The sequence below is a fragment of the Pleurodeles waltl genome, chromosome 3_1, assembly GCF_031143425.1.
Source record: "Pleurodeles waltl isolate 20211129_DDA chromosome 3_1, aPleWal1.hap1.20221129, whole genome shotgun sequence".
Lineage (NCBI taxonomy): Eukaryota > Metazoa > Chordata > Amphibia > Caudata > Salamandridae > Pleurodeles > Pleurodeles waltl.
The window spans coordinates 291,332,836-291,359,655 of NC_090440.1; the positions used below are offsets into that span (position 1 = coordinate 291,332,836).

General features: G+C 43.7%; 2 protein-coding genes across 5 annotated transcripts in view; one reads left to right on the forward strand and one right to left on the reverse strand.

The window, feature by feature from the left end:
• Positions 1-21,409, forward strand: part of CCPG1 (cell cycle progression 1) — a 135,031-nt gene extending 113,622 nt beyond the window's left edge. For 2 of the 4 annotated variants that reach the window (XM_069222433.1, XM_069222434.1), the window contains 3 exons: positions 7,940-9,279; positions 17,603-17,693; positions 20,614-21,409. In XM_069222433.1, the coding sequence (XP_069078534.1) occupies positions 7,940-9,279; positions 17,603-17,651 (1,389 nt within the window). In that variant the 3' untranslated portion in view covers positions 17,652-17,693; positions 20,614-21,409. The remainder of the gene's footprint in view (positions 1-7,939; positions 9,280-17,602; positions 17,694-20,613) is intronic. The other 2 variants (XM_069222431.1, XM_069222432.1) reach the window with 1 other exon arrangement.
• PIGB (phosphatidylinositol glycan anchor biosynthesis class B) overlaps positions 21,399-26,820 on the reverse strand; it is a 188,844-nt gene continuing 183,422 nt past the window's right edge. The window contains exon 12 of the mRNA XM_069222435.1: positions 21,399-21,797. Coding sequence (XP_069078536.1) covers positions 21,675-21,797 — 123 coding nt within the window. The 3' untranslated portion in view covers positions 21,399-21,674. The remainder of the gene's footprint in view (positions 21,798-26,820) is intronic.

Below are 26,820 nucleotides of genomic sequence, written 5' to 3' on the forward strand. Positions count from 1 at the left end.
GGCGCCTCCCACTCACCCACCCCTTTTCCTGTCTGGCTGGGTCCCAAACCCTTTTTCCTGTCTGGCTGGCTCCCAGCCACCCCCATACCCCTTTTCCTGTCTGGGTAGCCCCAACCCACCCACACCCTTTTACCTGTCTGACTATCCCCCACCCACCTCCACACCCCTTTTCCTGTCTGGCTGGCCCCACCCACCACCACACCCCTTTCCATGTCTGGCTGGCCCCCACCCACCTCACACCCTTTTCCCTGTCTGGCTAGCCCCACCCCTTTCCCTGTCTGACTGGCTTTAACCTACCCACTCACCCACCCCTTTCTCTGCCTGACTTTCCTTAAACGCACCCCTTTCTCTGTCTGACTTGCCTTAACCCACCCCTTTCTCTGTCTGACTTGCCTTAACCCACCCACCCACCCCTTTCTCTGTCTGACTTGCCTTAACCCACCCACCCACCCCTTTCTCTGTCTGACTTGCCTTAACCCACCCACCAACCCCTTTCTCTATCTGACTTGCCTTAACCCACCCACCCCTTTCTCGGTCTGACTTGCCTTAAGCCACCCACCCACCCCTTTCTCGGTCTGACTTGCCTTAAAACACCCACCCACCCACTTCTCGGTCTGACTTACCTCATCCCACCCACCCAACCTTTCTGTCTGACTTGCCTTAAAACAACCCACCCCTTTCTCTGTCTGACTTTCCTTAACCCACCCACCGACCCCTTTCTCTGTCTGACTTAACCCACCCACCCCTTTCCCTGTCTGACTAGCGTTAACTCGCCCACCCACCCCTTTCCCTGTCTGGCTGGCCTCCACCCACCCCTTTCCCTGACTGGCAACCCCTTTCCCTGTCTGACTGGCCTTAACCCACCCACCAACCCCTTTCCCTGTCTGACTGGCCTTAAACTTTCCCTGTCTGGCTGGCCTCCACTCACCCCTTTCCCTGACTGGCAACCCCTTTCCTTGTCTGGCTGGCCTCCACCCATCCACCCCTTTCCCTGCCTGACTGGCCTCCACCCACCCACCCCTTTCCCTGTCAGGCTGGCCTCCCCCAACTTTAAACCCCCCCACCCACCCGTTTCCTTGTCTGGCTGGCCTCCAGCTTTCCATGTCTGGTTGGTCTACACCCACCCACCTCTTTCCCTATCTGGCAACCCCTTTCCCTGGCTGGCACCCTTTCCACCCACCCACCCTTTTCCCTGTCTGGCTGCCACCCACCCCTTTCCCTGTCTGGCTGGTCCCCAGTCACCTACCCCTTTCTGTTTCTCGCTGGACCGCACCCACCCACCCCTTTCTGTGTCTCGCTGGCTCACACCACACACCCACCCCTTTCTGTGTCTCACTGGCCCCCACCCACCCTTTTCCCAGTCTCACTGACCCCCCCCTTTTCTCTCTCACTGCCCCCCTTCCCTGTTTTACTGACAATTCCTCAAGAACCCCCTCCTTCTCCACCCACTTTTACCTTTGCATACTCCCAACACATTTTTATTGTACTTTGGGCTATGAGGGTGTGCTGGTGTGAACTCAGAAGGCATAGGCACTTGTCAGGTCTACTCTTGTATTTGTAAGCACTGTGCGATTAACTGAACCAGTACCTAATAAAGACGTGCAAATTAATAACTTTGCTTTGTTGTAATTAGTATAGCGCACACTTTGCCATTGCAATGGCATTACAGCTCTCATGGTAGTCAAGGGATGACTCACTAATCAGTGTTAAATTGCCCTTTGAGTTTTTATGTGTTATATAAGCTGTAAAAAAGTACTATCTTGCTAGCCTAGTTCCACACTTTTTGGCTGATGTCAGTATGTTTAGACTGTAGTTCACTGGGATCTTGCTAACCAGGATCCCAGTGGCTGTGCTCTCTCCTCTAAATTTGGTTGTTAGGTAACTTTCTTGCCCCACAATTGGGACACTGGTGCACCCATGGAAGCCCCTAATAGGTGGGTCACTACAGAGAGTGACCAACTCCCTTTTAGGGTTACTTACAGGCTTTCCTGTGGGTGGGTCCTCTGATTCATCGAACAAGTCTCTACAAGGAACTCTCTGCAAGACATCTTCTGCTGGCCTCTGGAAACGCTGCTGGTTTGCTTTGGACCCAATACAAGTCTGCTCCTTTTGGGAAGACTCCCATTGCAAGATTGTTTCTCTGGATCCTGCAAACATTCTGCTACGTCCAAGGCTGTGCATCCTCCAGGGTCACAAGGACTCTGTTTGCCCCTGGAAGCATGAAGGAATCTCCCTTGGAGTGAAGGAGTCACTCCACCCCCCCCTCCCACCTTGCATCTGCAGGCACTTCAAGGCAAGGACAACTGGCTGGTGGACTCTGCTATCCCACAGACAACATGAAGCCTCTGCTCACAGGTGGTGGTTCTGTGGTCCTCTTCGGCTTCCTCCTGTCTTCTGATCCACTTGGGAGTCTATCCACTTGGGAGACTGTGGACCCCTGCTGCAGCCACTGGAACAGCACCCCTGTGCACCGCATCTGTTGTTCTTGCCAAGGCTTGTTAGCTCTTCCTCCAAAAGATCTTCGAGCACAAAGAAGCCCCTGCTTCCAGCATTCTGCAACTCGAAGATGAACCTTTGTTCTGCAGCTCCTGCAACGTGGGACTTCTGTTTTGTTGTGCTGCTGATGCCTCCTTGTGGCTCCCTGTGTCCATTGCCTATAGGTTACTCATGGGGGCTCCGATTACTTCTGCTGGCCTCCCTGTGTGCCGAGGGCCAACCCTGACTCCCCAACGTGGGTAGAGTCTCCTGGACCTTGCTGGCCCCCAGAAACTTGCAAACCATCTTCCGCTCCTGCTTGCATTTGCCAGTGGTTGCTGTTGGCCTTGCTGGGAACTGACCCTCCTGCAGTCTGGCAACCAACATGGGACCGCTCATAGGCAACTCCTGGTATCTTCTGCAGCTCCTGGACCCCACAGCTGAACTTCTTCTTTCACCAACCTACAGGAACTTCATCTCTAGGAGGGTGGGCATTGCCACCTTCACCACCTGGGCACCTCCGAGGGCGCTTGACTCTGTCCCCTTCTTTTTCAGGTCTTCTATGTCCGGAATCAGTCCTTGGATTCTATCGGCCTGGGCCACTGGTTGCGACAGCAGCTGGACAACCAAGGCCTCCATTGACTTGAGCAAGGGTTTCTGACATCTTTTCACCCCTATGCATCCAGGTCTCCTGTCTCCTGGGTATTCTTGGGTGGGGACACTTTACAACCGCCCTTCTGTCTTTGGGTTTCCTCAGGGTCCACTGGGAGGGGTCCTGAAATTCACAAATTCCAATCGTGACTTCTCTGTGTTAGTTTATGGGACGACCGGATAGGTAACCACTCTGGAACCAGTCGCTAGGGACACTTGCTGTACTTACCTCTGGTGTTTTCGTTCTTGCTCAGCCCCTTGCTAACTACCACACTTACCTTTGTTGGGTTCACTATTTTGCATTCCACTTACTTAGTATATCGTTTGCCCCCCCACCCCCAAATAGGACCCTGTTTCTTTTATGCTATTTCTGCTGGTTCTTCGATGTATATATTGTGTGTAGATATCTCCAAAGGGAGCTATACCAATGCTAGTCTAGTAGTTAGTGCTGTAGTAAAGAATCCTTTGTTTTTGCAAAGTTCCTTCTTGTGTGGGAATTACTGTCTGACTACTGTGGTATTGCAAGTGCTACCACTCTGCCTTGATAAGCTTAAGCTGCTTGCCTCCGTTACCCCCTAGAGAGCTTTTGCTATCTGGACTTACACATTACCACTAAGGGTTGCCTGGGCTCAGTATAGGGTACCACACCATAAGTTTACACCATAAACTGAGCCAGCCTCCTACATAAGGGACCAGATTGATTTATTTTCAAATGATGGATTCCTCAACCTGTAGCTCCGGCCATGGGTGCAACACTGAACGACTTGGTGGGTGGAAGCTCCAGTGGCTGAGTTTCCAGTATAAATTGTCCCTAAATGTTCGTTACCACTATCAAAACAGTGACCACCCCAGAAGTTAGGTACATTGAGTTTTTAGAAATTTGAGAGTCACATTTTAGATCGGCTACAGAGAGCTCATAGTTGGTGTCTATTTGGGACATAGTCCAGTTTGATACCACCTACAGGCCTAGATTTACCCACTACTTTGAGTGACGGGGCAAGTGCTGTATTGAATGAGCACCCAGCATGGTGTTCACTCTGAGGCTACTAAACATTAAGCATAGGTATCTTGGAAACTACCAGTTGTAAGCTATAGTGGATAGCGCTGGGGTATCCACTGGACTTGTGTGGTTCACTATATGTCAAAACTTCGCCAGTGAAACGGGCTTCAGAATTAGCGATCAACGACAACTTCAAATATCACTATCATCTGAACTGTTGCAGCCATGAGATGGTATGAACAATTCCAGAATTAGGAATACAATCAACTAAATAAAACCCTTTACCGTTGTTGTGAAAGTAGGAAACATCTGGGTCTTTCTGAGGCAGATATGGGTACCCTAAGGATACAAAGGGGGTTATGATGCACCCTGACTGCAGTAATCTTGAAAATGCAGTGTAGATCTGATGGTGAGGGATCTTGGTCTTTCTCCTGCTTGTTGTCCCAAGCTGGTTGTCAGGGATCTCCTGGCTCCTGTTTTGCTCTGGTACCTCACACAGGTCTTCAGTCAGCTGGGCTATGTTCAGGTCTTCGAGGTAACCTGCTCATCTCCTTTCCCCACAGGGAAGACTAGCTCTTAATCTTTCACACAGGCCACAGCAGCAATGTGGTTCCAGACTTAGCCCCACCTTTATGGGAGGACAGCCAACAGAAAATATTTGGTCATTGGCAATGTGTCTGCCGTTACGGGCTAAAAATACCTAGTATTTATTTATCCAACTGTTAAAAGGTGTGAAGTTGATGCTAACTGAAGTTCTGCTCCCCTCTCCCCACACATGCTAAACCCAGATTGGAGGAGCAGGCCCTCAGTCCACATGTACCATGGACTGAGAGCAGCCTGCAGGGAAGTCCGTTTCTTTGCAGAAGAGGATGGATGGTAAATATGCGACTCTGTGGTGGGGACACCCATGATATGGGCTGGAGACTGTGTGATCTCAGGACAGGATTGAGGGACAGGCAAACTCTCCACAACCCCTCAAACCCCCCCCCCCCCCACCCCACTCAAACGCTCCTCCCCCACCCCCAACTTGGCCCATAATATAAAATAACAATGCAGTTAGTTGTTTTTTACAGATCACGTAAACAAGGATTTCTTGAGGGAACTGCACAGGGAAGATTGCAGAGTCTCATTTTACTACTCACAGCATTACTCTAATAGCAGAACAGACTATTTCTTTGTAAGTGGTGAATGTATGAGCGCTGTACAGAAGTGACTAAAAATAAATAAAACAACCACATTTAAAATTGACTTGAAAGGTCCATGCAGCACTAGCAGAAGAATCCTGTGAATGGATTCACGTGGTCCCCCTTCCAAATTTGTTTTTAAAATAAATGTATAGGGCGAGGCATGGGGTCCCCAGGGCCACAAGATCAGCCTGGGGTGGGAGGGCTGCGCGGCACCCATGCCCCAGGAAAAGAATTAATATTTAGGGTGGACTCTGGGTGATGGAGTCCCTGGGGCTGAGATTGGCCTCGGGAGGGGGAGGCCATGCGACCCCCCTCCCACAAAAAAAGATTTTATAGACCGGGCCTCGGGGTGGGGTCCCCAGGGCCGAGATCGGACTGGGGATTGGGGCTTCGCAGCCCTCTTCCACTTCCGTGCGGCCCCCCCCTTCCTGGAAAAAATATATATTTTGGCTGGGCCTCGGGGAAAGGAGTCCCCGGGGCTGAGATCAGGCTGGGGAGGAGGGGCTGTGCGGGGTTGGGTTGACAGGGTCTGGCCAAAGGACAGACCCTGTGGCAAACCCCTGCTGTGCACAGCTCAGGGTTAGGCGGCTATAGGGCCCGGGCGCAGGCCAGGCTCTGCGGCCAACCGACGCAGGTGGTGGTTGGATTAACGTATCGGAATTAAAATTACTTTACGTTAAAAAAAAAAAAAAAAACTTAGAAATTAACTGGAAAAAAACAAAGGTTACAGTGGCGTTATAAATAGGTTTTGAATTTACTCATGCAAAACCATAGACATTCAGCGGTTATAGTTGGAGTTCTTTCAAGCAACTATAACTCATGCCCTCACCATGCACCATATGTATTCCGGGGAACAATGCAACTGCAATATAGTTCAGTTTTTAAAGAACTGGCCAGCATGCTGACTACCTTAATATGGCCTAGATCCAAACTGAATAAAACTGACAACTCTTAAACTGCTCTGTGAGCAAGAGGGGCTCACTCCGCTAGGTGTCTCACATTCAGTGTATGCCGCAATAGCTTGGCAACCAACATAATATGGAACACTTTTTTATTAGCCAGAAGCCATGCACAGATCCGTTTAAATAGGATGTTTCTTTCTCCACATTAAAAGGAACCTGAAATCCCACAACTAGTGTATTTAGTGCCACAAGTGTCGGACAAACTGGTGAAAATGGTTGTTTGTTGTTAACAGTCGCCACATGATATTGGGCCTGCCATGGTTTGTGTCATTAAGTTAAAATGTAAATGTGGCAAACTAGATGAGGGTGGTTGCATCCAGATGGGTGACTCCCTTCAATGGTGATACATTCTTAAACCAAGAGTGGTTTGGTGTTAGTTCAGACAATTCCTGTTATTTGCCTGGTAGGGGAGTGCTGCACAGCAGTAACTGGAAATGATTACCAGATAGGTCACAAGAAACCAGCATATGAAGAGTAGATAAGATTAAGAAAAGGGGGAGAGCCATAACATTACTGGACGCAGGTCTATGTAAGGATCTGTTAAGTGTTAGGAGTAAAAGGTAAATGGAAATAAGGTTTAGGAATAAAATTTACAGACACAGAATGGTCAAACGGGTGACAATCAGTGCTAGATTTTGATACTCAATTCAAATTCATACATACAGCATCGATAACCCTCCAGAGTTGTAGCCAAGATTTATCTGACTAGATGGATGAGGGTCCCATAAGCACAGCAGTACGTACAGTTTTTTTTACATATGATATGACCATGTAAATTGGTGACTACTTAATGGAAAAGAATTATAACATTTGCAAACGACAATAGGACAACACTGTTTACTAGGATTACACTCATAGCTGAAAAATGTGGTACATGATAGTTGAACATTCCCAACTGTTGTCTAAAGAATATATAGTAATACACTGCTTACAAAACATCGGTCTTTCAGATTAGAAATCGAAGTGAGACATATTCGAATGGCTGCTGGTTAAAGAACTGAGAATGTATCTGGTACACACAGATTATGTAGTGCCTGATGAGTTAATGAAATGGAGGGAGCTGTATCAAAAATTGACTGCACGAGATGAGAAAGAAACACATGATAGTTGAGGACAGAACCATTTAAGTAAAGGAAGTTAAAGAAGAAGAGGGGAGAATGGGAGAGATGAATAACAAACTACAAAACAGAATAGTCCTAGGGCTCCATCCATTGATTCCTTTCTATAAAATGTAAAGAATAATAGACCACTGCTCAGTAGTATGATGGTGTTTGTTTCAATAAAGAGGGGGTAGAGAAGATAACATGCTAATAAAGATGCTTTGATTTGAAGGGATTTTAGAAATAAAATACTGTGGCAAAATCGCTGCAAAGGGGGGAAATGGGTGGGAAAAACTATGAAGAGAGTTGAATGACATAATTTAACATGCATAGTGAATTGTTTTTACAAAAATATGATATTTGTTAAGTGTGGGGTGAAGAGGAAATACAGGGCAATAGCTAAAAAACTGGAAAAAAGGGTGAATACTGGGTGGGCACGAAGTGGGGCCTCCATGTCCATTAACATACAAATTATGCCAATGAACTCCCTGTACATTGAATTATCTGTTTGCAGTTTTGTGGGTTAAATCTTAAAGTTTGCCTGTTTTATTCTTTGTTTTTTAGGTAGAGAATGAGAAACATGTAACCTCTTTGGAAGTACACGAACCTGAGACGTTATCTTTTATAGACCTTAAGAAAAACCAAGCTGCCAATAATCTGGACTTCAGGCAATCTCCAGAGAATGAAGAAAATGTTTTAAACTCAAAGAAACTGCTAAAACCAGTGATAACCTTGGAGAATGAAGATACAAATGTTGAATCAATTCTTACAGAAAATCAGAAGCTGAAAGAACAACTAGAAGGAGAAAAACGATTTGGTCAAACAGTTCTGAGACAGAAGGAGACCCTGCTCACAGAGACACAGTTGTTAAAAAGTGAGTTAGACAAAGAAAGATTAAACATACAAGCTCTGAAAGATGAACTTAATGAATATAGTTATATGCAGTCTTTCTGGAACAAAGACTATGAAAACTCATTGAAAGAAGACCAAGAGATGCAAACTATGCAAAAAAGAGTAAAGGAACTTGAAAAGAAGCTCACCTTTGAGCAACAGCGTTCTGATTTATGGGAAAGGTTGTACATTGAAGCTAGAGAGCACAATGAAAGAAAAGAAAACGCCAAGACCGAAAAGAAGTCCAAACATTCCTTTTTTGGTTCTGTTAAGGATACCTTTGATGCTATGAAGAATTCCACAAAGGAATTTGTGAGGCACCACAAAGAAAAGATTAAACAAGCTAAACAAGCGGTTAAAGAGAAACTGAAGAGATTTTCAGATTCAGTAAAATCTACTTTCAGGCACTTTAAGGACTCTACCAAAGTTATGTTTGATGGACACAAGAAAAAAAGAAAGGATGGCTCTCATAAAGAAGAGACTGCTAATGCAAAATCGAAATTTAAGGATTTTCAAGACTACTATAATGCAGATGATTCCAGATTTGCAGATGAAAGTACAGAGAAAACGAAAACTCAGTCAAAAAGTTCAAGACATGAACATTATACGAAAAGCAGCCATAATCAGGAACATGAGAAAAGTCCACACCTAAATCCGCAGGGCTGCTCTGGTGTTCTTGAATGCGCACATCAGGAGTCCTTTAGTTTTTTCAACAAGGTTCTTGATCCGATTAAAGTAGATGAATTTACATATTTAGTGCAAAGTTATCTGCAGCAGGAAGTAGCTGACTTCCATCACTGGAAAGAGCTCGAGAAATTTATCAAACGGTTTTTCAGTGATGGGCTGTTCATACATGATCGGATGCTGTTTACCGATTTTGTAAATGATTTGGAACAGTATCTCGGGGATATTAAAGAGTACCAGAGGTCCAGTGTTGGAACATTTGAAGATCTAGATGATTATGTTTATAGCTACTTCTTTGGTGATACTTACTCTGCACCATATGGACCCAGGTTGGTTTCTAACTAATTTCTACAAATCTAAGTGTTTGTACAATGAATCCTTGTTTTATGTTTAAGATCTGTGAATACTGTACATTTGAATTGACATTGTAAATTGTGTTTGAGTTCAGTGGCCAAATAAAAATTAAAGAATATTATGGTAGTTTCTAAAAATTAGAGCAACTGAAATTGGGCAGTTTTAGTTGCCACTTTGACCACAACACACTAAAGCCTACCAAATGCATGCTTCTTCCTGTTCATATTTGAAAGTGTGGCAGTGAGCGTTTGAAAGGTGCCTAGTCACACACGCACACTAATGCGCACCCTTTCTCCATCTTATTTTTTGATAAGGGACAGTACAACTCTATTATAAAAATTTATTGAAAAGAACAGTAGTTAGAGACGTTATGGTTGTGATCCTAAGCATAGAAATACATTAAGTCCAGTTACCCTTAGTTAGCAATGATAACTTCCATAGCCTCTTTGCGATGTCTCGTAAGCCCACACATTTTCCAGCTAATATTATTAATGTTTTTCAGGTATGTGCTCAGAGTAGTAAACCAGAACTCCTTTAAACTAAAGATTTGCTTGTGAACTGTTACTGTTTTGTAATGGACTGTTTAAACCTATGGGGATAGCACCCAGAGTTGTATGGCCTGTAACAATGTCCTGTGCTAGGTATTCATGCCAGCAGTACATACAATCCATGGCCTGTGGGCTTGCGTTGCAGGCACTGAATAAAACACAAAACTATACCCTCTGGCCTGACGCTTGTCACTCCTAGAAATGCCTTGAGCAGCTTTCGATGTGTAGGCCTGTTTGGAGATATATTTTAAAAGCAGGACAAAAAAAAATTGTTTTTCGTAAGTATTGTTTGCCCCTCAGAACATAAGTACTGGTGTGTGCATTGTATTTGGCACACAAATACACATGGCAAAATACTAATTTATTTGATTTTTGGTTGGTTCATTCAAACACTTAATCTCAAAATATATCCATTAACTGGATTCAAAGTTCTTCATCCAAAATGACAATCTCACACTAGACATCTGGTTGGTGGGAGGCGACTAGTCATTTTTAAAGATCTGCCCTTTTAGATATGTTAATGTGTGTAAAAGTTATAATAGACACCTGGGGCCATATTTACTGAAGGACTGCATTGCTCTTGTGTCACGCAAGGTGATGCAAGAGCAATGCAGTCCTTAAGTCAGATTTACCAACCCAAGCAAAGCCACCTTCCTTGGCCTCTGCGTGGCTTGGTAAATCCAGAGAAATGCAAGGCAGTGCAAGTCGCTGCCTTGCTTAACCTGCGCCAAGAAGGGGTTACATGGGTGGATAGTGGGAGTTCTCTACCCATGCTTTTTGCTGTATGTCCAGATTTACTAAGAGTAGTAAACCTGGGAATGCGTCAAAATTGTATGCCTTCCTGATAGAGGTACATAGAAGAAATGTCACATTCCTGCTCTTTCCGTTTGACACAGCAAGTTGTCTTGTTGCATTGCACCAGATGTTAGTAAATGAGGCCCGTAGTAGTCAAGCTGTGACACCAGCGTGTATCAGAGGATAGTGTAGAGGGGGTAAATTAAAGATTTAGGTTATAAAATAAATGTCTCTTTTGGATCACAGAATTTGTGAACTCCGAGAGAGAAGTCGTGCAAGTGCTCATGAAAATTTGAGCCTATACTAAAAGGGGTAACCTGCAGCAACAATGAGATTCAGTAACTGTAGTTTTGAAGAGGCTAGCAGTGGAAATGGTTTCGAGGCACTGTGCATAATTCCAAATCAAAAAACACTAAATTCACCCACTTTGAAAAGCGCTCCTTCATACACAACACAGAGTGAAGCACAACTGCACTTGAAAGCTGAGTATTCTACTGCCTCACCCGTCAACATCATACCATATTTACATTCCCTTAGCCTACAAGGGACCAACCCACCCCTGTGGCCAGAGAGAGACTCATTAACTCACGTACTGCTGAAGTAGTAGTGGCTTGTAGAATTGCACCCTTGTGACGATAAGACATTCAATAATTGTCTGTTGCAGTATGGTGTTTAGTAACTGCTTCTGCTACTTATGGCATGTGCTCCTGAGTCCTAGAGAACAACTATTGAGAAGAGAAGACTGCATTGCCTAACTTAACTGGTGAAATGTGGGTCACTCTCGCTTGGTCTCCCTCCTTTCACCCTTTAGCTAGCTAACCAACCACACAGTTGTTCTTCTACGGACGTCACAGATGACTTGCTATTTGACTTCATGGACAGATTTCAAGGCAAACATCGCTGATGACCTCATGAATGACACTGAAGCAGGGGTATGGTTGTTACCTATCCCCCTCCCCCTTCCCTAGAATTAAAGACGCCCATTTTAGTGTATTTTCCACTCTCTCAAGGACATTTTCTCAGTTTTGAGGAGATCATTGTCGGTGTTGATTGAAAACTGCCCCTCTAGAGGCCAAATGAAGGCTTGGGGATATTTGTCCACTCAACATTTTTTTAGGGGTATGTGGACATGAACCCTTCTCTAGCTAGATACGTGGAGGCATGTACAATCACTACCCAACTTCCAGGCAAGTAGAATAGAGTGGCTAAAGTGGTACATGGTGGTGCAGACTATGGGCCTGAATAGTTGAAATTATAGAGCCATGTGGCATCAGCTTATCGTGAGAACCAGGATCAGATACAACAAAACAAAGAAAGATTTGTGGAAAGAAATTATTGAAGTGAACACAAAACATTACACCTACTAATCATGTTGAAAAATTATATTTTCCTAGCAGAAAAGTGAATCCTAACAAAGGAATATGTGTGGGAAAACAACTTAAGAGAATAGCAAAATTAAAGAGAAAGGTGTTGAATAAACCTGAAAAACAGCAAGAAGTGTCATAAAGTTGGAAAGAAACCAGACTACATTTCAAGGTCTCAACAATCACGTTAATAAATAAACTGAGAAGGCTATAATGAAGTGCTGCATTGTGTGATTGTTCTTCCCATATACATCAATATTGTTGAAGGTGCAGATCCTTTTTATTGCCCTTTGAAGGGCCCTATGCTTTAACGCTTTTCTAGAAAAACATCCTAGCACTTACCCGTTACTGCGTTGGTCGTCTTTAAGATTAGAAGTACAACAAAGTCCCCATTTTGAGAATTTATAAATGTATAAAATTCACCTTGTGCCAAGAGTGTACAGAGTATAGGTGTAGACCAGAGATGAGTACACAGTAGTGAAAGGCACATAGCATTGATTTGAGTGACTAACATATGAACACTAAAGTGTGCTTGGAAAAGATGTGAGTACTGTGATTGTGTGATATATTAACCATTGATGTGTTAGAATAGAAAAACAGTTGTGTCTTAACGTGTATTGATTACCACAACAGTTTATCTCAATGCTTAAAAGATTCATAGTGTACCACTGCCGTTTTTGCTTTAAGAAAGTCCGTGAATATGTACTCTTTTGTTGCATACTTCTTACTGCAGATTCCTCATCTTCAGATTATCCTCCAGTCGTCAGACTGGATCCGGAAACCTCTCAGTAATGTCCTGCGCGCCACAAGGTAGTGCCCACATATTAGTGTCAGCCCTGCTCAAACATCCGCTCTTTTCTTCCTGCCCATTCAGGAGTGCATCATGAGCTCTGCTCCTACTTTCATCGGGCCTTCCACGATTTAAAAAAGTATAAAAACAGTGTGCTGTGGCACAATGTTCCCTCCTAAATGACAGGCTTTAAGTCATGCAATGACTGTAGGGAAAAGTTGCTGGTTACATACCGGCATGAGATGCTCCTACGATATCTGGGTTTGTGTCATGATTCAAAGTCATGTGCACTTACACATCCTAAAGCGGACTGGGACGGAAAGACAAAGCTGATATTGTTGAGCTGTAGAAGAAGTTAAAGCCTTTGTGCAGGTCCTGGTACAGTCTGTAAGCACACACCTAGTCCTACTTCCGGGGCAGGTCTCACGAAAGTCCACCTCACAGTGAAAGTCTTCCATTAAGCCAATGTCAAAATCAAAGAAAAAACAAAAAAGAAAAGCGGGATGCATCCCTGTCCTCCTATAACGTGTCCAATGAGAAGGTGGAAGGGAGTCATGATACTAGTCAGTTCTCCTACGGGGTCATCAGGCATGGAATCAATCCCCCCAATTGATCTGGATGCACCCCACATTCCCTGTACAGCGGCAATGCTACATCAAGTGGAAGCCTTCAACGATACCACCTGATAGATCTTTGGCTCTTTACTGGCTGTTTATGGTCTCTCTGCTTGCTCTGTAGCAGTTTCTCCCTAGTATGCCTACTTGCCTTAAATATTCAGAGGCCTCCAGTTGGGGTTCCACTGGTGGAACCTACTCTGGTGCCAACTCACCTCAATGGCCCTGTTTCGGATCTGGTACTGATACTGATTCCGTAGCATACACCTGCTCCTACACCAGTGCACCTCAGGCTCCTGAAGATGGGATTACTGCAATCGGTCATAGCCCACTTTCTGGTATAGAAAGCATCTTAACATCGCTGCTGCTCTAAATCAACAAATTGAAGTCCTACTTCGTTCCCTCGCAGTGGTTGCCATTCTTTGGGGCTCTCCTGGACACAGTGCAGTAGAAGGCATTCCCTCCACAGCATCGAGTCGAAGACATTAGTGCTTTGATTCAAATAGTTCAGCCTTGTCCTAGATCATGGTGAAAAACAGCTCAGATGCTTCTTGGCCTATCGGCCTCCTGCATTTTCTTGGTCAGCTGCGCCCAGTGGTACATGCAGGCTCTGCAATAGAATTTGAAGACCCAGTGCAGAAATCTGCCTGATTCCATTCAGATTTCAGAAGGGACAGCCTGCGATTTGAAGTGGTGGCTGCTTGAACACAGTTGTTAGGGCAGCAGGCCCCTGTCTTTCTCTTCCAGAGCTGACAGTCATGATGGATACGTCACCAATGGGTTGGGGATTTCATCTGGGGGAGGTGGAAATCAGAGGATTTGGAACTGTGCGCCATTCACCTGGTGCTGAAGATGTTCCTGCTATCCATCAAGGTGCGGCTGTTGCAGGTTATCACGGACAACACAACCACCAGGTGGTAGTGCAACAAGGCCAGGGGAAGCAGAGTCCTGGATCCGGTGCTGCATCTTTGGAATTTGGATAGAGTATCACAGCATTTTTCTGGCTGCGAAGCACGTGGTGGAGTACCAGAAAGGAAGCGCAGATGGTCTCGGTCTGCCATGTCTGGCAGATTAGGAATGCTGTCTACCTCTGGCGGTGGCAGGGCTGCTTCCAGCAGCGAATAGAAACTTGGCTGGATCTTTTCAGCACTGTTGCGCTGTCAGTAGTTTTGTATGTCAGTTTCACCAAAAAGATTTGTTTCAAATTGAATGGAACATGGGACACCTATATGTCTTCCCATCTCTTCCCCGAGTTCTGAAGAGGATCAAGAATGACCAGGCTCAAGTTATTCTAGTGGCTGCAGATTGGGTCAGGAGAGTGTGGCACCAAAACCTAGGCATGAGCATTAGCCTCTGGTCAAGTTCCACTTCAAGAGGATTGTCTGTCGCAGCTGGACAGGGTGCTGAAGCTGCACAATGGACACCCCATGCATGGTGATTAAATGACCTAAATTAACTGCATTTCTCCCTGACGTGGATGTCATCCTTGCCGTCAGGTGCTCTTCCATGAAGTGCATCTATGTCAGGCATTGAGACAAAGTTGTGGCCTGGTGTGGAGTTCGCAAAGGTAGACTCTTTACAAGCCAAACTGCTGGAAATTCAGTGGGCACTATAAAATGGCATTTAAAGGCCCTTTTAGCAATTTTATAATTACCTGATCTGACTTAAATCACCTGTTGTGATCCCATTCAATAAAGGTTTTACAAATCTATTTCCTTTCAGACTATTTGTGATACCAGAGTGGGTCCTTAATTTGGGCTTGATGTTTCTCATGTGTCCTGCTTCGAGCCAATGCACAGCTAATTGTTGCATATTCTGACTTTGACATATGTGTTCCTTGTTGTGATCACTGCAGCTTGTTGTATGTGGAACCTTCATGCACTGTTGGTGCAGCTGCCACACACCACCTTTTTTTTCTAGACAAACTGTTGCTTTGGACTGGGTGTCCTTCTTGCCTAAGTTTGTGACCGCTTTCCACATTGGGCTATCTATCCCTCACTGTCCCAGCCTTCATTACCCTTCCTCACCCCTCGAAAGAGGACGAGAGGCTCCATCGAGTGGACCCCAAAACCACTTAAAGCTTTTTCGTTGATTGTACCAGGGACCATTGGGTGAGTTATCAGTTTTTCATGGTGTTCTTCGTATTGAACAAAGAAAAGGCTGTGTAGAACAGATGCTGTCAAAGTGGACAGCCATTAAGATCTGCTACACACTGGCCAAAAAAATAGCTTTCAATAGCTCTGAGAGCTCATTCACCAAGGCTAAAGCGGCTACCACTAATGTGTTGGCAGATGAAGTGCCTGTTCTTGAATCTGCCATGCTCCAGCGTGGATGTCAGTGCATACATTCCTGAAGCACTACTTCCTTGGCAGCCAGGTCCCACAAGAAGGATATTTCTTTTGTTCGTTTTGGACTGTGTCCAGGCCGCAGTTACTCCACCTTTTGTGAGCAATTTCTCTGGTATTCATTGTAAAGGTGAGGAATCTGGAGTTAGAGGTATCCATGAGAAGAATAAGTTACTTACCGTTGGTAATGTTCTTTCTAGTGAATACTCTAACTGCAGATTCCTCACTGCCCTCCCACCTCCTTGATCTTTGAAGTGGCCTCTTTTTTTTAACTTCTAAAAAAGGTCCCAAATTTGACGCAGACAATTTAGTTGTTGGTACCAGTATGCAGATCTCCGACAGCGCTGAAAGAGTTAAACCAGTAATTGACATCTGGACGCAGGGGTTCTTTGAGGTGGCCTCTTTTTTAACATCTAAAAAGTTAGAAATACTTGTACCAACCATAATGGTAAATAGTCTGCCTCTGACAACGCAGAAAGATTTAAGCAAGAAATTGACATCCGCACTCGGGGATGGCGCTTATGTGTAGCTCTGCTCCCTCAACGGCAGGTAGACCATACCTGGCAGCATGCAAGAGCATTACTGAGAGCTTTTTGGATCTAGTTTAGTGCCTGGGGAATATTTGACAGGTAAGGAATCTGCAGTTATGTATTCACTAGAAGGAGCAGTGCCGTAGTTGAGCATGCCCCAGACAATTTTCATCTTGCTTACAACATGGACACCCTACAAAACGATTAGTAGCAACTCACCATCAAACCTGTTTTACCTCTTGAAACAGTCATTGAAGGCAGTAGGGCATTTTCACAGTGATTCCTAAAGTCCATGCGGAATGAGAATGCAAATTTCAATATTGTAATCAAGGGAAAAGCATTGTCAATTTTCTGAGTGTTTGATCTAAAGAGCAACTACTCTATGATGTCTCCCTTTTACCCTGAACTCTGTTGCACGATGTTCTTGAAAGCTCTCTTAGTTATAGCTGCCCATCTTGGATGTTAAAATTTACTCTTAGACAACTTGATGGACAAGACCCTGTTTACCACTGCAGAGACTATGGGCCTGATTTATGGAAAGTTAGTGCCGCCTTTGCGTAATTTTTTTTACACAAAAACGGCATAAACGTACAAAATATAATTATATTTCTTACAAAATATAATTATTTTTTCTAAGTTTGTGATGTTTTTCTGTCAAAAAATTACGCAAAGGCTGCACTAACTTTTATAGAAAGTTAGTGCAGCCTTTGCGTCATTTTTTTACACAAAAGCGGCATAAACTTACAAAATATAATTATATTTCTTACAAAATCTAATTATATTTTGTAAGTTTGTGATGTTTTTCTGTCAAAAAATGACGCAAAGGCTACACTAACTTTCTATAAATCAGGTCCTTAGTGTACAGGAGCAGTGATTGACACATCTGTGCAGATATTGTTAAAGCAGGTCAAGTACCATATTTCCAAATATTATGTGACTTCAGCATTGGTAATTCTTTCATATAAAGGCCTTATGCATCCATGTGGTTCACTTGGCGAGCCACTGAAGGGGAGCGGGAGGGCTGATAGTGAAAGTGCTGTTGGAGTGAGATTGCTGAGAAAGTGCTGATGGAAAGGGTCATCATGCTAGTGATTTTTTTTAATGTCTATTGTGCGATCCCACAGTTTGAAAAGAATAAAAGCCCGATATACCATTCCAATTTGCAAATTGGAGTGTGCAGTTTGCATCCTAACTGGCTTGCAAAAGGGCATGCAAGTTGTAATGCAGCATATGTACTAACAGGTTGCATCGCAAATTGTTTATTTGCTTCGGGGTGGCAGAATGATCTGCCTAATAAATATTTATCTTGTAGGTCGCAATATGTGAACACTGTCGAAGGCTTCCAGGGTCAAGGCCAGTAGGAGACAGCAGACCTCCATCCCTCTATGTGCTTTGTGAAATGAGTATGTGTTTTTTTAAAAAAAAGTATTGGTATAAAAGCAACTGCTGCACATGGCATCGAACAGTTGTTTACCTTCAGGAATGCTCTTTCTGCTGGATACATTAACTGCAGATTCCTCTCCTTGTGAAGCTCCTGAGGTGCCTGCCATTCTGGATCTTGGTACTCTTGCAATAGCTCCTGTGCACCAGCAGGCTGCACCATCGATCGCATACACACTTCAGTCCCAACTCCAGATGTGACGCAGAGCCTCATATAGGCACCACCCCTGTGTGCTGTTGACAATTTATTAATTGGTCTTATCTATGCCCTTACATGCACACCGTAACTGAAAGCTGGAGAACATGGACAGCATGGAAAATCTAACTTGAAAACATGAATTCCTAAAAGTCACCTCCATGGATGATGGAGGTATGGAATTTGTGATCGGAGAGACACTCCACCACAAAGAGCATTACTGAAGATAAATAACATATTCTTTTAATGGCTGGTCTAATCACAGATTGCTTACCTTGCGAATCAGTAATAAAGCAACAGCTGCTGTAAGAAGGTGAGTCTCAGGAGCGGACTTTACACCAGGAAGTTGTGCAGAACAAAGTAGACAAAATGACCCACCCAGTGGACTGGAGAATCAGCCCAGTAGTGCCTGGTGAAAATATGGATAGAATCCGAAGTGGCTGTCTTGAACATGTCCAAAATGGGGACTGTAGTTATTGCGTTTGACCTAGTGAAATTGGCCCCAAATCCCTCAGAAAGGTCTTTCTTGGCCAAGGTATAGCAGTTCAATGCAAAGTACAAGTCATCATGTTAAAGTAAATTTCTTGACTAGCCTTTCCTTTCTTGGCACCAGGGAATCCAATGAAGAGCTGGTCATCCACGGAGTACTCTTTAATCCAATCATTGTAGGAGCTAGAGGCCTGACATGGATCCAACCAGTGTTGGAAAGTGGTGGAGAGAAGAATGTGGAAAAACTTGATGACTGCTTCACATGAAACTGTGACACCATTTTCAGAAGAAGAGATGCACGAATCCTAAGCATCTGCTTTTCTCGGAAGAAGTTAGTGTCAGAGGCTTGACTTGTAGCTCACAGATGAAATGTGCAGAAGTGATTGCATTGAGGAAAAAAAAAACTTTAGAGGTAGGAGCCTCGGGAACAAGTAAAGAGCGGCTCGAAAGAAGCACACTGTAGACACACATGCTCTCACTCACAGGCGCACACTTTCACCCACACGCACACCCACTGTGCTACCTGCGAAGGTCCTTTTTAGGATACCTCTTCTTCATATTCCCTCAATGCAGCAGCACACCTTCTTTCTGCTTCAAAAAGCACTGGTGCATAAAACTGAAACCTCTAACCTCTGCAGTTGGCAGCAATCAGGTTTCGTCTCTGGTTTTTCAAACCACCCCTTAACCAACTCTGTGATAAGTAGGGAAATCGGGGTTAACAGACTGATTGATGTGCAGCTGTCATTGCAGGGCTTTAGTCTACAGCACCCATGGCTACATTTAGCAGCGAAGCATGAGCACGTTAGATAGGAAGGCACTGAGGAAATGCCAGGCCTCTGAGGCCAGGGCTGGAGCTTTACCAGCCTTGGGTAATATAGTCGCTGGCTAGTGCAGGCATGAGTTTCCCTGGCTGTTTTCACCTGCTGCTGAACCCTAAAGGTCAGCATTTTTCTTTATTATACCAGCAGTGAATAGAAGGTTATTTTTCAGTATTGGCATAATGGAACAGGCCCAAAATACAAGGAGAGTGTAGCCCTGAAGCCCATAAATGTGAGCCACCACTGCTGAAGGGACCTTGAGGAACCCTGAATAGTGCTCAGTGCGCAGCCTTACCGGACAAAAGATGACCAAAAACAATATGGACAGTAGATATCTTGACCTTGTAAAGGTTCAGACTGCTTTTCCTCGCACCAGGTGATGAACTTTGACCAATGATGTCTGGATATCACTCACCACCTACAACAAAATGCCAAAAAAACTCTCTCAGCTAGTTCTCCACACAAGATGTAGATTTTGAAGAGATGGATTCAATAACAGGCCCTGATGCTAGGACAGGAGGATGCAAGATGCTAAGAGATCAAGCAGTCTCAGAACTGTGGAGGATGCTACAGTAGCTCTACTGTGAAAACCATAGGTAGTGGAAATGCTCTCAGATCAAATGTATCCAGATGGACCTTGATAAAGGGAAGCAAAACTTCATAAACAGTCGAAAATGGGTCTTGGGTTGGTTGATGGAAAACCATACAGTGGACAGTAGCAACACAGTTGTATGAAGGTGGTCCGAGACTAGCTGAGGTTAGTCCACCCTCAGCGGATAGTTGTTCAGGAAATATCACCAGCTATTCAAATGAATTCATAAATATATGAACTAGAAGCATACTATCAAACCACATAATAAACGATATCCTTATTGGTGCACAGTAATGAAAATAAACACATTAGCTATTGCAGATGAACAACTATGTATGATCTAATGTCTCCATGAGTAACAAAGGTAAGGCACAATATATGGGTGCTCTTAAAAGGCAAAATATGTAACAAAACTGTGATTATCGTAAAAGTATTGCATAGATCTGGCCCTACTAGATCTATATTAGATGCCTCCAGTATATGAGGGCTGCTGTGGCAGGCATTCATGATGGTGGAATGCTGCGAGAAGGGTAGTAGAGCACCTGCATAGTTAACCTGTAATGTTTGAGGATGGTCATCTCCAGTCTACCTACATCCTTTATAAATACCAACATTTGGAAATGCAGTATTAGCATGTGGTGTTGCTCCCATCACTTTGCTAAGTAAATCTTTTGAGTGTTGCAGACGGCAAGCAGGAGGCTTAGTCTATACAGGTTGGGCAAGCAGTGTTTTGCTTACTATTGACCCCCACCCCAGTTTACTTTTTTTTTTTTTTTTTACATTTTCAGTCAAGCGGAAACAAGGCCTCCATTCAAGAACACGGAAGGTCCTGTACATGAAAAACGGGGCCACAGATGCCATCAGCGACCTCGCAATAAAAGGGAAGGTAAATGGCATAAAGATGGCCGCACAAACGGAAGACACGCGGCAAACCTCGAAATAGAACTAGGGCCCTTGCCCTTTGATCCAAAATATTGATGGACCTGCGTGCGCCACGAACAGTGATGGTGCAGGGTAAACTGGAAAATTGGTCCAACTGACTCTGAGCTGTTGAGACTCTGAAGCTGCGTCTTTTCCACAGATGCAAGATGTTCTGCAGCTCAAACTCTGGTTCGGTGATTTCACAGTGTAATTCTTAGCAATCAACAACCGCTTCTTAGCTAGCGCTTTCTGTAGCTGAAATTTATTGCAAGTTGTGTTTCAGCCACTAAAATATTCGCGCGGTTTGCAGTTGAACTGCTACGGAGCAAATCATTCAAGCGGTACGTGCGTAGGGAAATCAAGCCTCGTTTGATTTTGCTCAAACAAGTTTAAAAAAAGATGTAAAGTAGAAATTCAACACTGATGTTTGTGTGCTAAATGCATCTAGGTCTATTTTTGTAAACAGTGCGTGTGATAATGATGGATCGTTCTTTGCTCATGTTTTGCACTCTTGCACCCTTCTATCCTGTTATCTTGAAGAGCCTGTTACATTGCAAAGAAAGCTCTGTGCTGCATTTCCATTGACATGATTTTTGATTTCCATAACTTTCTTGCACTTCTGAATATTTGTGGAAAGACAATAAATTTGCAGTGGGATAAAAATGGTGTGTTTATTTAAAAATTAAAACCACAATATTATGCAGCAGATTCTCTGTTAGCAAGAAGTCAAGGTGTTCCACGCGGTTTGCTCTTTGACGGTAGTGTCGGTCTCTTCTGTTTATCACTTCACAGAGTGCATATTAAGCACAAAGAAAAGTACTTGTTTCTCCTAAAACAGAGAAAACTCTTCTATGCATCTTATCTCGACATAAAGCACAGAAGAATATTTTCGGAAATCTCTTGTCAAGGTTGGGTACAATGTTCATTGCTAAATTTCGGCCTTTCTTTCATACACAAATATGTGTTTTCCAATTCTACCCTCTGGCACGTGTGTATGAAATAAAGCTGCTGTCCTCACATAATTGTTTGAAGCAAGAAATGACGAAATGTCCTGTGATGAGAAAAAGAAATCATCGAGACGTTACAGACAGTTCAATTATCGCTCGCACATCTTTCTTGAATGAGCTTTTGAGTTCATACAACATGGTGTTATAATTCAATAATGCACATAAAAACTGATCAAATAGCTCCCAATAACTGCATGCGCAAATTACAAAGCCATTTTCTTTTAAACCAAATCAGTAAAAACCACCCTCCTGAAATAACAAAAAACACTAAATAAAAGGTGGCCAGATGGAATCTAGTTATTAAAGACACTTCCCTCCAAATCTCTCAACAACTTCTGATTTGCCTCCCAATGTGAATGATGGAATTACCAAAAGGACAAAAAAGCTTTTTAGAGGTGACCGCCTTTAACAGTAGGATTAAACCTTAGTGTAAAAAAAGCCACTCTGCCTCTGATGACAGCAAAGAAAAAAGTCTTCAAAATCCTTAATTGGAGCAATTAAACCTTGACAAAAAAGAATGTCGAAAACATTTTTTTAATTATTTTTAGTGTTCCCATAAAAAGGAGTAAAAAAATAAACTTACCAGTTGTAAGACTGGACATCATGAACGTTCATAAGTCTTGTCTGTTTTACAAGCTGCTGTTTCAGTGTGGCATGACACAAGCTCAAAAAAGTGGGACCCCCCCCCCAATTTCTTCAGATTCCAGATTTTCAATGTCTGAGTGTTGAGTAGTATGTGGTAAGGGCCATTCAGTAGGACGTCAGTCCCCATCAAAACCAGTGTTACCAAAAACTATGTAAACGTTTCTTTCAGTGGATACCATGCACTCTGGAGACAACTGTCTTCAACAGAATATCCAGAAATACCAGTACAAATATGCTGAATTGCGAAACAGGGCCATAGCCCTGGCATCTCAATTGCAGCACTGCTCTGCAGAATGGAGGGAATATCATGTGTATCTTTCATAAAAAGAACATTGGCTGCTCTGCACCTGACAGCATGCGTTTGGGGTGGGGTCTTATCTTCCTAGTATTGACAAATGTATGACTGAGTGTATTGCAACATTTTCAGCTAAACCAGTGGAAGTAGTTGCAAAGGCCACAATAAGCTTTCTGTCCATCATGTATTCATAAGATAAGGAAATGTAGGTCCAGATTTACTAATATTTGATGCAGCACAGCAACCAAAGTTGCTGCGTTTCAAGTGTCATGGGGAGAGAGGAAAAAATGTGCCGTATCTCTAAGACATGGTGCATTTCTGCTCTCCCTAGTGTTGGCACATGTTTGGCGGACGTTCACCAACACACACTCCCCTGTGCCACAGGAGAAGGGAGTTTGTGGGCACTAAAGCATAGGTTTTGAACTGGAAGAGGTGCTTCCTGTGCAAGAACTATCTTTTGAGGCTTTTTCCACTTTGTGTGCTGCTGTACAATGCAGAACACATACAAAGTTGTTATTTACAATTATTTTCCTCATTAAACCGGTCTTGAGGAGTCATAAGCCTTTGGCGCAAATCCTTGGCTATACATATTATTAGATAAGGATTTACGTCCAAACCAGGCTTTCTCAATTCAAGGTTGGACTGTTAAGCTTTAGGTCTGCACCTACAGTGTTCACAAAGGTTTTGGCAATGGTCACGCTGGGTACTCAGAAGATATTTCCATGCTTGGATGACCACTGGACAGTTGCATTGTTGGAAAATATTCACAAAGTAAAAGGAATCAGTGAAACATTGATAGACAAGTCTCTGAAGAAGCAGTCCCTCCTCTGGAGAGGGTCCACCACAGAGTAATGGCTCATTATTTACACTAGATTAATCTGCACTGGCGGATAAGGATTTTAGTTGATACGTGCACTGCATCCTTCTGACACCTCCGATTAAGAACAGATTACTTATAGATCTTCTGTTTGGAAGACATGATGCTGTATGGTAAATGGGGGAAGACATAAGGATCAGGATTCCACACTCCTAAAATGTGAGGTTCTGTTGGTAACTGGATGCCTCCCTGACAAGGTGGAGAACTGAATTTGAGCAGTCTGTTGTCAGAATGGAGACGGTTTGGGTTTGTTGATATGTAATCAGAAACATCTGGATCTACTTGTATCTTAAATTTTAACATTTGTTTGCAACTAGTAAAGATCTGGTAGCTGTTATCGAGTAGCTCTTAAGATGATTCTTCTCTACTATATTTGAGCACTGGTTTCTCAAATGTTGTAGGACTTAGGTCTCTGTCAGTTGTTTACATTACTGCTCTACACCACTCACACTGAGTGATGGCTCAGTTGATTGTCGGAAACCTTACCTGTATAACTACTTTGTGGACATACCTTTAACCAAAAAATGAATGCTTTACAGCCCTCGTCTGCAGATTCATTATATGAAGTATTTTCCAAAGACAGAGTCACCAACATTACTAAAGTGCACAGTTCCGTCTTTATTAAACAGGATGACTGTACTTATGTTTGTAGGCGACTATGCCTATCCTACAACAAGTCGCAACTGTCGTCCCAAACCTTCTGGCTCAGTAGCAGCACCTCACCAAAAACCCAAATAGTAAAAGGTGATTTGTGGCAGCCTTTACACATGGACTCGAGAATAAGACATCTCAGGGAGTGTCGTGGTTAAACAGAGATTACCCCTTTCTCACAGATGCATCATGTCTCAACCAAACACAGGCAATAACGAAGATGCAGTACACAACTGCAATCTGCGATATGTTGCATGGGCTGCAATGATTAGGATAATGAACAGTGCAAGAAACAGAATTGTGAAGAGTCATTATTATAAAGACCCCCACCATCTTGCAATAGCATGTAAAATACATAAGATGTATATGTCCTAATACCCTAATATGATAAGCCTAACCTACCTAAAGGAGAGCTGGGTTTGCTAAACCTAATCTGCCAATGCCATGTCCATGAGAGGAGCCCCCAACCCTCGTTACCTTGGAATGAGGTCTCTATCTCAGACTCCATAGGGACATGAAGACTGGGTCAGCGTCAAGACGACGTGCAGCATCGATATCGGCGATGCCCTCTGGTCGGAATCCCTCTGATTATCTGTCTAAAGTGCGATGTATTTCTACAGATCTACCAGGACCCCTAATAGATAACAGACATGCTTGGGGCGGCAATTATTATAAACAAATCCCTCGAAAGCATAGAGAGGGAAAGTCCCTAAGTGTGAACACCTACTGTTTGTTTGTCTTTGTCACTTGATCTTGACGCCTTAGCGCGGTGGCACTGATAATGCAGAGCATATAACAAGTGGCCTAACTATAAACAAGGCAGCCATCTTAGATGAATTACATAATTAAATGGGCTATGACCGAGCAAGCTAAGTAGGTTAAAAGTCACTAGGTGACGAGGGCACGAGTCTGCAAGCCAAAGGCTAAGCTAACTCCTGTTATCCCATTAAAACAAACTAGGATTCACTACAGTACGGTGTGCACTGTATTCTGACCTCACCTCTTTGAGTAAGCGTTGGACTCCTCTGTCTCACTACCCTGAGAGTGTCAAGTGCTGGAGAGACGTACTTGTTTCAGATTTGGGTCCACTAATACTGAGGCCCCAGGAGACCTGTGGGGAACACTCCAGTTGATGCAACTGGAGCATAGTAACCCCTGAGTTCCCAGGAAACCGGGTCTAACATCTACATTTCTGGAAGGTAGCTGTAATATGTAGATGATTCAGTGGGTTGAAAGAAGGTGATTTTTCTGAAGTTGTTGGCCAAATTGATCTTTGTTTACAATGCCTTCCGCTGTATACTGTGGAAAAATGTTGTGGGATTGGTGATCAAAGAGTATTCAGGCATGTTACGGGTAATGTGCATTGAAAGTTGAGGTTGTTGTATGTTCTGGGCTCACCATAAGAAGGTGCCACAGGTAGGGCAGTGGCAGGGAGAAGCAGCTTTGTCTGGCCGCAGCCAGACTCGTCCTGGATCTCCCTAGATGAACCAATATCACCCCCACCTCAGGGAACTCCACTGTCTCCCTATACTGAAAAGATGGTAGTTCACGCTTCTGACCCATGCATACAAGGCCCCACACAACTGCGGGAACTCTTACTTGAGCCACTAACTGAACTTCCATCAACCTACCAGACACCACCCCTCCACTTCCCTTTCTCTACCCCCCCCCACTCCCTGCATCCAGCATAGGAGATGTCGCTCCTTCTACTACTTAGCAGTAAAAATATGGAACAAGTTACCCTTTCCCCTTCACACCTCCTTATCTCTTTCAGAGTTCTGAAAGTCCTTGAAGACCTGGCAAATCAACTGGACCCTGCCAGTGTATGGGCGATATCCTCACCAGTGACAAGAGGCGCTCTAGAAATCTACTGATTGACTTTATGGTCCCTACTACCTATTTATCGCATTAGGTTTCATTCCCCGAGGTCTGTATGAATGACACTGGGAAGATAAGGGTGTGCACATTGTGTTGTCAGTTGATTGGCATGGTACCAGTGTTAATTAAGTTAACATAGCTATGGAAGGAGCTGTTTTCAAGATAACAAGAAGTGCTTAAGATAGGATAGCTAATGTCTGACGATTGGATACAATACTAAATTTTTTCCTATTGGGGATTTTTGTGTTCTTTGACACTAAGAAGAAAAAAAAACAGTGCACCAGCCAATGTAGCCAATTCTTAGACTAGTATTTCTCATGGAGTATGGTTTTGGTTATCAACAGGGCTCTGCGTTTAAGGGTAGTTGTGGATATGGGAAGGGATCTCTGAAGTGTTGCACACAATCTTTGTTTTAGATGAGATGGGCACAATAAAGATGTGAAAACCTGTAGGCTGTTGATTTTGAAAAGCAGCTGTAGTATGGGACAGCCAAAATGTGCAAACTTGGTGACAATATTGTGTGTATACACACATTCATGTTATATTCTGTGACCTCTGACCTATGGTGTGTAATGCATGACGTGCTCCTCCCAAATTACTTGTGCCACACTGTACATATAGAATTATTATTTTTTCATAAGATGATACTATGGTTTTGCAGCATGAATCTTTTGTGGATTCACATCCTGTGAATTAATCCGACATCTAGGGGTTGGGCCCA